The sequence below is a fragment of the Pseudorasbora parva genome, chromosome 11 (genome assembly GCF_024679245.1).
Source record: "Pseudorasbora parva isolate DD20220531a chromosome 11, ASM2467924v1, whole genome shotgun sequence".
Classification (NCBI taxonomy): domain Eukaryota; kingdom Metazoa; phylum Chordata; class Actinopteri; order Cypriniformes; family Gobionidae; genus Pseudorasbora; species Pseudorasbora parva.
Genome location: NC_090182.1, coordinates 41119252 through 41132494, shown reverse-complemented (window position 1 = coordinate 41132494; position 13243 = coordinate 41119252). Strand labels below are relative to the sequence as shown.

Sequence of the window (13243 nt, the reverse complement as noted above, 5' to 3'; positions counted from 1 at the left end):
AACAACACGACCGTATAGTGAACCAGAAGTTAACCAGGGATAATGCCATGATGTACGAGCTTGACTGTTTTCAGAAAGAATCAATACAATGTATCCATCTGTCTTTTATGATAAAAACTAAAGACTCTTCGGAGATATAAATGATGCAGTACTACACTCAAAAAATGATTCTAGCTGTTTGCACGGTTTATTTAAATGAAATAAGCTGAAACAACACAAAACTTTAGTTTTTTACTTAATTGACGTTTTACTCAATTTTATTATGTTAAATTAATTAAAATTTGTAAAATGTTGAGTTAACCTAAACCATTTTTATTGGGACTACATGAATCATTCATGTTGCACTGACTGTACTGGGCAGTGTATTTCTAGGTCCCAGCATGCTTTGCATAGGGATGGATCAGGAGAGTAAATATTGAAATGAAGTGCTGTTTAATGTGATTTTTAGTAAAGGGAAAGACCTGTTAATGTTTAACGGTATATTTGACATTTAAAAGTTGTTATGTTGTGTCAGTTTTTTTAGGTTACCATTATCGTGAAGTGTAGACCCTGTGTTGTTCTCAATAAGCTGTAACTGTGCTAATGTCATTGATAAGACATGCTTTACTTGATCATTACTTGCATGTTTCAATTTACAAGTGATTAAGAGTTGTTGACTAATAGTGTTTATAGAAATAAAGTAAATAAATTCATGTGACACAGTTCCTATAGACTAAATATGGTCATCAATTCTACCCCTTTTTATCCTACGTTATCTAGCTGGAATGACATGATTATTTGTTGTAGTTTTAACTTAATGATTTTAAGTTCATACAACAAGATTGAAACAAATTATTTCAAACCAATTCAATTTCATGGAAAAGCTTTCGTTAATTGAATTATGTTTATTCAACAGTTTATTTGTTCAACAGTTTTTGAGTGTACTCTATAGGTACTCAAGATTAACATGAGATTGTCAGAAACTATGTTTGTTATATACCCTTTGAAGAGCATTTTCATATTTGAGTGTATCTTTGGTATATGGTTTAGCATTACTAAAACATTATTTTAAAAGCCAGGTTTTAAAGTAGGCTGCCATATTGCTTACCTGCTGTGATGGAGGCCAGACGGACAAAGTCATAGCCTTTCTGCACTGCTTCATATGGATAGTTCTCTACCAGGTTAAGCCCTGTAAAAAAACAAACATCTTGTTTCAGAAATGAAATCGTACATAAAATGTTTTATTCAGAACAATATATTTTATGAGACCATGTGGATTCCAGCAATAATGTTAGTCTAGGTGTTTTTAAAAAACAAGCATAATGAAGTTTTTTTTTTTTTTTTTACACAAATGTCCTAACCCGGTGTTACGTGATGGCAGATGTTGTTACAGCAGCTCCATCCCACAGTTTCCCACTACACCACAGCTTTAACAGCCATTCAAAAGTTGCTGTGTATTAACTAAAACTTTCTACAACCAATATGTTAGCTTGAAATACTGCATTATATCACAGTGGATGTTTCATCGGTTCCTGATTTTTAAAGGGCTCTTAAAAGTGTGAAATGGACTTATATTTTTACATACCAGTGAAATTTCACTGTGGGCTAGACGTTGCAAGAAATGCATCAAGAAACCAAGCAACCAACAAAATGTCCTGTCGCGGTTGGTTAGGACATCGACTTTGATTACATTTAAAGAGATTTTATCGCTTGATGCTTTTTTGTGTTGCACCTAGAATATTGTGTTTCATGTACATTTTCCATCCTGTCGTTGACAGCTTTAAGCATTCAACACGTAAATGACAGTGTTTTTTTTTTTTTTTTTTTTACTGGATAACAGCTGTGTACCAGCGTAGTTCACACTTCATTAGGGCAGGTCAAGTTACTGATGCAGAAAATGTGTTGTTAGGCATTCATATGTCATATGTTAATGTGTTCATTCTTGTGATGTCTGTACCAAGTTCTGTGTTATATGTTTTTGTAGCTTTGTTTCAATAAACCATTGGGGATAGGTTTAGGTTATATATACTTATCCTATTAATAAAAGTTTCAAAAGATTTCTATTTCAAATAAATGCTGTTCTTTTAAGCTTTCCATTCATCAAAGAATCGTTAAAGTATAAATAAAATATTAAGCAGCACAACTGCTTTTAACATTAATAATCAGAAATGTTTCATGAGCATCAAATCATCATATTAGAATGATTTATGATTGATCATGTGACACTGAAGACTGGAGTAATGATGCTGAAAATTCAGCTTTGATCACAAGAAAAAAATTACATTTTAAAATGTATTCAAATAGAAAGCTGTTATTTAAAATTGTAATAATATTTCACAATATTTTTGATCAAAGCTTAGTGAGAATAAGAGACTTCTTTTAAACTTTTGAATGGTGGTGTGTATACAGTGGCAATAAAATGTAAACCCCTTGCAGAATCTTTAAAAAAAAAGGTGAATAGATTTAACAAAATAATAAAACTGTTGTTGTTTTTTATTTAGTGCTGTCCTAATATGATATTTTACATAAAAGATGTTAACATATAGTCCACAAAACAACAAAAATAGCTGAATTTATTCAAATGACCCTGTTCAAAAGTTTATGAACCCTCGATTCTCAATACTGTGTGTGGTTCCCTGGATGATCCACGGCAGTTTTTTTGTTTTGTTTGTCTGTTTGTTTTTGTGATGGTTGTTCATGAGTTCATATTCTTTTTTCTTTTTTTTTGTCTTTGCTCTGAGCAAGTGTACTTCTATAAAATCCTCCAGGTCCTGCAAACTCTTCAGTATTCCAGCATCTTTTGCATATTTGAACCCTTTCCAGCAGTGACTGTATGATTTTGAGAATCATCTTTTCACACTGAGGACATTTGAGGGACTCAAACACAATTATTAAAAAAAGGTTGAAACATTCACTGAAGCTCCAGAAGGAAACACGATGCATTACGAGCTGGGGGTGAAAACATTTAAACAGGATGAATGGGCGGATTTTTAAATTTATTTTATGTATATTTTTATTCAGTACTGCCCTTCATAAGCAAAAGAAGATCCTTACATGTTTCCAGGAAGACAAATTAGCTACAATTGACCTTGATCTTCAAATTCAATATGTTTTCACCCCCAGCTCTTAATGTATCGTGTTTCCTTCTGGAGCTTAAATGAATGTTTGAACCTTTTTAATAGTTGTGTTTGAGTCCCTCAAATGTCCTCAGTGTGAAAAGATGGATCTCAAAATCATAAACTCACTGGTGGAAATATTCAAATATGCAAAAGATGCTGGAAAACTGAAGAGTTTGCAGGACCTGGAGGAATTGGGAAGTTTAACTGCTGAGGACAAACAAGAGACTCATGAACAACCATCACAAAAAAAAAAAAAAAACAGCCGTGGATCATCCAGGGAACGACACACAGTATTGAGAATCAAGGGTTCTTAACCTTTAGAATGGGTCTTTTTAATAAATTCAGCTATTTTTGTTGAATTATTATGTAAACACATTTTTTGTAAAATATCTTATTCAGGAGAGTACTAAATAAAAAAATAACCTGAATTTTGTATGATCTCTCTTATCTTGTAAAAATGATTCACATTTTCTGTGATTCTGCAAGAGGTTCACATATTTTTTTCTTGCCACTGTATACAAATTGAAACTGAAATAATGACTTTCTATTCAAGATGATTAGATATGCAGAGAGACATTGTTGTGCTACTCGCCATGTATTCCAGATTGGTGGAGACTCCAATAAATGCTGAGACAGTTTTTCTCTCTCTTCATGCCTCGTCTGCATTGGCAGCCATGCAGAGGGCTGGACAACAGGGCAGAGACGGCATTTGCACACTGACTGCGGGCCCCGGGGCCGAGTTTCATGCTGCCGTTACCGGCAACGCACTGGCGAAGGGTCCGAAGGCGCGGGCTGCAGGACTCATCACTGGAACAGGTGTCTCCCGCTATAAGACAGTCTCTCCCAGCAGAAAGCAGTACCTGCAAAGCTAAAGGACACAGGACATTTTCCAATCAATGTTTTGCCTGGTTTAGGGTACAAAAATAGGGAAAGAAAAAAAAGATTATATATATACTGTATATGTTTGTATTGAACATTTATGGACCAACAGATTTTGTGTGAAAATAAATCATAAAAGTGGTTAGTTTTGTTTAAAAATCTTATAAATATATGATGTGGAGAGGGGGTACATTTACATTATAAACCAGCATGGGACAACAGATACACAGTATATAAATACATAAGCTAAAATTATATGTTTAATATTAATGCATAATAAGTTAATACATGCTCAAAACGATCACTTTAGCAAAGTTTGAACTATTTTTCTGTTTATTTTATAAAATTGTTTTTTCAATAAATATACTGTATAAATACATATTAAAATATCTTAATATAAAAATACATTTTGAAAATACAGAAACAAAATTATGTAAAAAAGTAAAGACTCTGAAAGCATTCAAAGCGACAATCAATTATATTTTATTTATATTATTAGTCTCACATTTTTAAATATGATGGTTTCATTATAAATATGGGTATTATCTCTAAAGTGGACACCCAACTTAATATATGATATTTATCATCTATGTCAACAAATGGAAAAGTCAGTCGGCTGTTTATTATCATGTTAATTATTGTGTCTTTCGCCCCATACTTACATATTCTTCCGTTATTGAAAAACTGTTGCTTTAATTACCTTGAACAAAACTAAGACATTTCTCAAAATTATGTTTAATAATCTTAAGTGATTCTTATTTGCTGCTTATCTCTAAATTTCAAATAAATAAATAGAATAAATAAATTAGCACAGAATCTTTGCATCGTTGCCCGCAAAGATCAGACAAATGTCTTGAAAACGCATCTTGCATCTTGTTTTGGAAAGTGCTGAGAGAAGTTGTTGAGCCACCTAGTAAGTTTAGAGGAAAGTAAAGTTAAAGGAGCCTTTAGCCCCTTTGTACCCTACTAGAAGTGAGTGTAGTGTACTTTACTGATATCATTAGGAGAGCAAACAGCCAACATTGCAATATCCATCTTCTCAAGATTAAGTTGCCACCAGACAAAAACATCTCCATTTCCACACAATTTCCACGCCTATCATATAGCCATCGCGTTTCACAGGCTACCCTCAAACACCTGCACTTAATTAGATACAATCACATCCCATCTGCCTCAAATGTAATTATTCACTTTACTAACGACAGCCAGCTGATCCGGGTCTTTGTCTGTTACCACTCTGTGTGTTTATGCTTTTGTTTACTACTGTAAACCCTTTGTAAATCGTATTTACTTAAGTGTTGTATATTTACATGTGTATGTTGTATTTGTTAAATGAATAAACTCTCTGTAATTGAGAAGTAAATAACTTTCAGTCATTCAGCACTAAAATAGTCAGAAAGGTTGGGAAAATGTCTGACAAATATGTGATTGGGATACTTTTGGGAAAGTCAAAATCTTGCGAATTAAAATATTCAAATTTAGGAAGGCATGGAATGTATTTAAGCCAATCAACCGATATCATATTTTGCATGAGCAAACACATTCGCCTTTATTTTATACATCACATATTAATTGGGAAAATCAAAATGACTTGATATGAGGTCAGTAACGCCATAAGCTTCTAATCCTGGAGATGTAACTTGGCATTGCTTTGAGAGTCAGAATGAATGCATTTACATAAAATAAAAGATGTGACACATTTCCTGAAATGACATGCAGACAAATACATAAAATATACTACAGGTTGCAACACCATCTGTTAATCCGCTGATTAAATTGCATGAGAAAAGTACTCTGAACCAAATTCAAACAAAATGAGAAAATGCATTATTTTAACATCTAACAGATTTTTGCTTGCACAAGTGTTTTGAACTACTGACAACGTTAAAGAAGAGGTAAAATCACAACCACATTTTTGGACTGAAAAGGTAAATGAACGGCTCACTGTTGAAAAGCATCATTGCATGACTTTGACATGGCTTTTCATCCATCGGTGTGCTTGTCGGTGATAGCCTGCCTCAGTCGGGAATAGCAGAACCTGTGGGTTGATATTTTGTACCCAAAAAACTCAAAGGCTCTCTGACAGATGTAACCATATGCAGAGAGTTTTGTGGAGGCAGGGAAGGCAATGTATCATGACCGCAGACATGAGAATAAATCAACATGACAGCGGGCAAAATGAGACTTTCTATATCTTATTGGAGCATTGTTCAACATTAGTGCCTGAGCTGGATTAGGGAGGGAATAGTCTGATAAAAAAACAACAGTTTGATCAACCCAAACACAACGAGACAATTCATTATTTCAATTAAACAATCCCGTTCTCCTTCCACCAGGCTAGGACGCGTATTAATGAGGGACGCTACTTTCTTAACTTTAGTTCCTGATGCATGTGTAATTTATTCCTTTTCTTTGTTTATTCAAGATTTACATTAACGACTGGAAGCTGTGGCCATGAGGGAGACGCGTTTGAAATAATTCATATGGGATTGAAGTAAAAAGCTTGTTTGTTAAACCCTGAACAATTGGCCCTTGAGACTGGCTTCTGTAATGTGTGATGATCATTTCTGCTCTAATGATTAGAACTGCATGCCGTGATGAATGTCATATTTTTTCCTCATTACACAAAATCTGACACTCATAAAGATCACGCTTAGTATAGTTACACAGCAGTGTGTGTGTGTGTGTGTGTGTGTGTGGCTATGTAATTGTTTACATTTCATCTTCAAATGATGCAGCTTGTTTGAGATGCTCTGTAAAATCTTGTCGAGAACAGAACATTCCAGGGCCCAGGTAATGGCTGGCCTCTCTCTGTCCATAATAGCGGACAAAGATTTCCTACATTTTGACAGGATCTTGGTGGGCTAACATAAACAAACTGTCATCATATAAAGATTCTAGAACAACAGTCAGACACCTCTTAGAGGGTGAGAAGAAGTCCTCAGGGCTACAGTGGTTCATGTAGGTTGTAGGGGTGCCCCTGACTAAGGATTTACACATTCGAATCAGAATTGTCGAATCTTTCTATGGTTGACTGATAGTCAAATCATCTACATTCACCTAAAGGATTATTAGGAACACCATACTAATACTGTGTTTGACCCCCTTTCGCCTTCAGAACTGCCTTAATTCTACGTGGCATTGATTCAACAAGGTGCTGAAAGCATTCTTTAGAAATGTTTACCCATATTGATAGGATATCATCTTGCAGTTGATGGAGATTTGTAGGATGCACATCCAGGGCACAAAGCTCCCGTTCCACCACATTCCAAAGATGCTCTATTGCAGTGGTTCCCAAACATGTCCTGGATAACCACCAGCACATTTTGCATGTTTCCCTCATCAGACTCCCCTGATCCAACTCAACAGCTTATTAGTAGAGATGGCAAGACCTGAGAAGTGGGTGTGTCTGATGAGGGAGACATACAAAATGTGCAGGGCTGGTGGTCCTCCAGGACAGGTTTGGGAGCCACTGTTCTTTTGGGTTGAGATCTGGTGACTGTTGGGGCCATTTTAGTACAGTGAACTCATCGTCATGTTCAAGAAACCAATTTGAAATGATTCAAGCTTTGTGACATGGTGCATTATTCTGCTGGAAGTAGCCATCAGAGGATATGTACATGGTGGTCATAAAGGGATGGACATGGTCAGAAACAATGCTCAGGTAAGCCGTGGCATTTAAACGATGCCCAATTGGCACTAAGGGGCCTAAAGTGTGCCAAGAAAACAATCCCCCACACCATTACACCCCCACCAGCAGCCTGCACAGTGGTAACAAGGCATGATGGATCCATGTTCTCATTCTGTTTACGCCAAATTCTGACTCTACCATCTGAATGTCTCAACAGAAATTGAGACTCATTAGACCAGGCAACACTTTTCCAGTCTTCAACTGTCCAATTTTGGTGAGCTTGTGCAAATTGTAGCCTCTTTTTCCTATTTGTAGTGGATATGAGTGGTACCCGGTGGGGTCTTCTGCTGTTGTACCTCATCCGCCTCAAGGTTGAGCGTGTTGTGGCTTCACAAATGCTTTGCTGCATACCTTGGTTTGAAACGAGTGGTTATTTCAGTCAAAGTTGCTCTTCAATCAGCTTTAATCAGTCGGCCCATTCTCCTCTGACCTCTAGCATCAACAAGGTATTTTCGCCCACAGGACTGCCACATACTGGATGTTTTTCTCTTTTCACACCATTCTTTGTAAACCGTAGAAATGGGTGTGCGTGAAAATCCCAGTAACAGCAGATTGTGAAATACTCAGACCGGCCCGTCTGGCACCAACAACCATGCCACGCTCAAAATTGCTTAAATCACCTTTCTTTCCCATTCTGACATTCAGTTTGGAGTCTTGACCAGGACCACACGCCTAAATGCATTAAAGAAACTGCCATGTGATTGGTTGATTAAATAATTTAATTAATGAGAAATTGAACAGGTGTTCCTAATAATCCTTTAGGTGAGTGTATGTGTGTGTGTGAAGAGATTGGGAGTGGCATGACACTATAGTCAGCAGGAGTGTAAAACTATTTTTATTTTCCTTTACACACTGCACACAGCAATAACTTTTAATAAAGCGATCAAAACTGCCTGCCAACTGACAGACGAACTGACAATTGCTTTCTTATTTAGGTGGATAAGCATTCATAAAACGTTTTCTCATAACATTTTAAAGCCGCGATTGAAATACAGAACATCACACAAATATATAAAAGAACATTTTAATAAATAAACCTAAAAAAAATACCTGAAGAAAAGAACACTTTGAGTATGTTTACATGCACGTTCTTAAGCCGATTATGCCTAAAGGGGGTCGGTGGCCTCAGCGCCGCGTCTCGGGTATCTCACACCGGACACACACATTATATATGCATGAGCTCAATTATGAATCGACTTCTGAGAGAAGAGCTGCACAATGGGTGTATCTTGTACTTCCTGAGTTGTGGCGGACAGGCGCCGAAAACCAGTTGTGTGTACAAACATTGAAAACAATGTGTTCGAATTTTAAAAACGTGTCGTGGAGTTGAGCTTCGTGTCCGTTGTCCAAAGCTTGGGTGTGATGTTGTGATGGTATGACAAAAATGGTATGATCCTAGTTTCGTAACACCCGCAAATATTTGACTGTGAGATCGGTGGTCAAATCAAATCGAAATCTTCGACTATTCGGGGTCACCCCTAGTAGGTTGTCTACAAACCAGATTGGTGGTTTGGTGGTTCGATCCCCAGTTCCACCTGACCAAGTGTCGAGGTGCCCATTTGAGGTGAGATGTAAATAGAGTGAGTGAATTTGAGGTAAGATGTAAAGCGCTTTGGATGGCTATTGGTCTGTTGAAAGCGCTATATAAATGCATTCATTTTACCATTTTTTTTTTACTTCTGGTACCAAGCCTGGGAAGGACAGGATTTCTCATTGGGCCACATGACGTTTCTGCCCTTCACTCATCTTGAGACTAACAGTCCTAAGGTTTAGCCCTGGGACTGCCGTTCAAAATTCCCCAAGACCTCCAGATGTAATGGGTGATGAAAAGAGAGATCACAATGATCCATCCAAATTAATTCATAACTATGTTTGGAAACTGATGCAAACTATCCATTTCATACTTAGTCAGATAAATATGTATTCTCAATCACAGCTATTTTAGTGCAACGATTCAAATGTTAATGTACAAATGAATGAATTCATGACAGTTTAATCTATTCCTATCATGTTTGGTCTCTATCTGTTTAGAATATTGCTAGAGTTATTCAATGGTATTCTGGTGGTGGTTTGGAAAATGAGAAATGCAGTAAAACTTTAAAGACACTTTGAAGAATTCTAACTGTGTGCTTTATGCAAATGAGTTCCACAGGGGAAAGAAGGTTGGGCCATAAGTGTGTGCCCCCTCTGAAACCAGCAGCCAATCACAGCATCAAACTGAAGAAGCACAATATTTCCTCCTCACTGGACAGGGATAAAGTTATCAACAGACACTTAGGTTAGACAAAAACAGATCAAGCAGATCTGGGTCTCAGTCTTATAAGAGGCGAGACTTCAACAGAGACACTGCTCTGTTCTGATACTCCGGTTCGTCCAGAGAGCCTCCGTGATCTGAGTCTACAGCTTGTGAGGCAGCAACAGATATCACCATATTCTGAGCCTCCAGTCTGTGAGGAAAACTACATTAACAAACACTACATTCATAGTCTTCATCCAGCGAGACAGTAAAGGCTGCAGCACGTCCAGAGTCTCCATGCCAGAGAGACCAAAGCAAACTGACCAAGTTCTGAGTGTCTGGCCCAGAGAGGCAGGAAAAAAAACAGACATTTGCATCAAGGTTAAGCTCAGGAGAGCAAACCTTCACTTCAAGGTTCCTTCGTCTGCATGTTCCAGATTGTTAAGGACCCACAGAGCTTTGTGTCCAAGGCTGTTGAAACTGATTCAGCTCCTTTCCCCACTGCATTGTCACCCAGCACAACCAGTGGAAGACGTCACTGCCATCGGCCTGCCCTCTCAACCACATGGAACTTAAATATCACTTTACCAAACAGCAGGGACACTAGTACCAATCACTACAATCTATATTTTTGTTCACTATAGTTAGGCTAGTTGTTTAAATAAATGCTAGGCCTAGAACTTGTTTCTCGAAATGTGACACTTACATGTTAAAAAATACAATAATATAATACTTTACTCCACCATTTCAGAGTGCATTTTTGTCATATTCTAATTATGTAGACTCTTCTAAGCAATGTGATGGTTTTAGTGGGCGGGGCTTAGCTGGAGGCAGGACTATTCCCCTGATCGCACTAACGCTAGCCAGCAAGTTTTTTTTTTTTTTTAAAGTGAGCTTGTTTTTAAACAATGACTGAAATAATTGTATCTGAATATGTAAGGTCACTAATATTTACGTTTTATTATTAACATATAGTTATTAACGTTTTCAAATTTCACATTTAAATAAATCTAGCATTTGACCATGTCTAACATGTATTAAGATCGTCCCTCAAGTAGGGTTTACGTTTAGGTCCCTTGGGGTCAGATAGACCCCAAACTTTTACTATTGCATAAGGAAATATAAAAAAATTATATGGCAAACTATATATATATATATATATATTTTTTTTTTATTTACATCTCATCTATACATTTATGCTGTGTTTTTGTGGATATTTTGTAATTTTTTACTGCACAATTTCTTAACTATGCCATAAATTGGCTCATGGAAAACAAATTTTTTTTATGAAAAAATCACTTAAATGTAGCCTGACAAGCCAGACCCACATCAAGATGTTTGGTCTGGAAACTCACCATAGACAGGGCTCGATCCGAGGGGCGGGATAAACGATTGTCTTTCAAACTCCCTCTGCACGCGATAGGATAGCGCTACACCAACCAAACCAGAGCAACGAAGGTGAAGCAGAGCTTGTTGATAGATTAAACTTTCGCCGTATCCGGTCGGCAAAACTCCGAACACATCTTCCCTTTTTAAGAATGACTTCAGTGCCGTTCTTTGTTCTTTTCTCAGAGAAAAGCTTAACTCCAAGTCTTTCAGAGTCGCGGTCAAAGCTGATTTGAAAGACCGCCGCCGTTCGTCAGTTTCTGTGTTTACTAGAAGCACGCAAACGCAACTCGGCCGTCGTCATTATGGCCCCGCCCACCGACTCTATACACGATGTGATTGGCCCGGCAAGAGTTCAGAAGGGTATTGAGAGTTGCTAGACGACACTCACGGGCAGATTAGATTTGCTGCCGCTAGGGTGCGTCTAGATTTCTAGGCTAACTTAAATGATGATTTTAATTAAATCTAAATTGTTTTTGGACATTGCTCTATGTGTTAGGGATAGAATACTGCCATCTGCAGGTTTGTCGAAAAACATTAGTATTTAAAATGTAAGATATAAAGTGCAATGACCACATTGTCCACTAGGGGTCCATATATGGGCTCATCTCACTTTCACTTCATTTTTCTTGATACTTCAACTTCTCACAATTTTATGTATATTTTTGGGTTTTTATGTATATTTATTTTGTAAATATATATTTAAACATTCTAAAATACATTAAAAATCTGTATATTTGTATTTATTTTTGTTGTTCTATTAATTATTTAGAATTATTTGCTTTTGCAAATTATACATTTGCAGAAATGTTACAAGTTGCCACTAAAAGACTGTAATCACATATTTATTTCAGAAAATTATTTATTTCAAATTATTTATTTTTTAGAACAAGAAATTAATTTTAGAAAAGTAAATAAAACGAACACAATAAAAAAGAAAACAAAATAACAGCACCAATAAACAGTAATAAACAGGAGTGAAGAAGTATGTTTGTGTGTGTGTGTGTGTGTGTGTGTGTGTGTGTGTGTGTGTGTGTGTGTGTGTGTGTGTGTGTGTGTGTGTGTGTGTGTGTGTGTGTGTGTGCGTGTGTGTGTATGAGATAGAAAGTTTGTTCCACTTTGTGTTTATGCTCTAGGACTAGACCTTGATATAAATGTAGAAATTTTCAGATTTCTACTTGATTTAGTAGATTTTTTTTTTTTTTTTACAAACAAAGTGGGGAAAAAAGCATTTTTTACAGTTTCCCATTCATTGCTAAAATCTAAAAAATGCCCCATACACCTGTGTGCGTGCCTGCGCATGTGTGAGTGAACATGTTTGCTCCATATTGCATTTGTGCTCTAGTATTAGTCCTTCATTTATGTATGAAAATTTTTCAGATTTATGCCATTTTTGTTTATTTTATTTTCAATAAAAATACTTTCTGTTGCAGTCACATATATGTGTGTGTTTGTGTGTGTGTACGTGTGTGTGTATGAGATAGAAAGTTTGTTCCACTTTGTGTTTATGCTCTAGGACCAGACTTTGATATAAATGTAGATTTCCCAGCATGCTTTGCATAGGGATGTCTCAGGAGAATAAATGTTGAAATGAAGTGCTGTTTAATGTGTTTTTTAGTGAAAGGAAAGACCTGAAAATGTTTGATGTTATTTTTGACAGTTATATTGGACATTTAAAAGTTGTGTTATGCTGTGTTGATTTTTTTTTGAGGTTACCATTATGGTGAAATGTAGACCTTGTTGTTAAGGTGTGTTGTTCTCAATGAGCTGAAACTGTGCTAATGTCAGTGATGAGAAATGCTTTACTTGATTATTACTCGCATGTTACAATTAGCAAGTGATCAAGTGTTGTTGACTAATAGTTTTTATAGAAATAAAGAAAACTAATTCATGTGACGCAGTTCCCATAGAATAAATATGGCCAAAAAATGATTTTTTTTTTTTTTGTAGTTT

At 36.4% G+C, this 13243-nt stretch overlaps 1 protein-coding gene across 2 annotated transcripts in view; it reads right to left on the bottom strand.

Annotated features, from left to right (window-relative positions):
* gfra4b (GDNF family receptor alpha 4b) overlaps nt 1-13243 on the bottom strand; it is a 118868-nt gene that overhangs the window by 24661 nt on the left and 80964 nt on the right. Inside the window, exons 1-3 of one of the 2 annotated variants that reach the window (XM_067457976.1) lie at nt 4970-5122; nt 3691-3966; nt 1088-1168 (exon numbers count right to left, since the gene is read on the bottom strand). In XM_067457976.1, coding sequence (XP_067314077.1) covers nt 1088-1168; nt 3691-3966; nt 4970-5012 — 400 coding nt within the window. In that variant the 5' untranslated portion in view covers nt 5013-5122. Of the gene's footprint in view, nt 1-1087; nt 1169-3690; nt 3967-4969; nt 5123-13243 lie in introns of those variants that run through there. The other variant, XM_067457975.1, reaches the window with a different exon arrangement.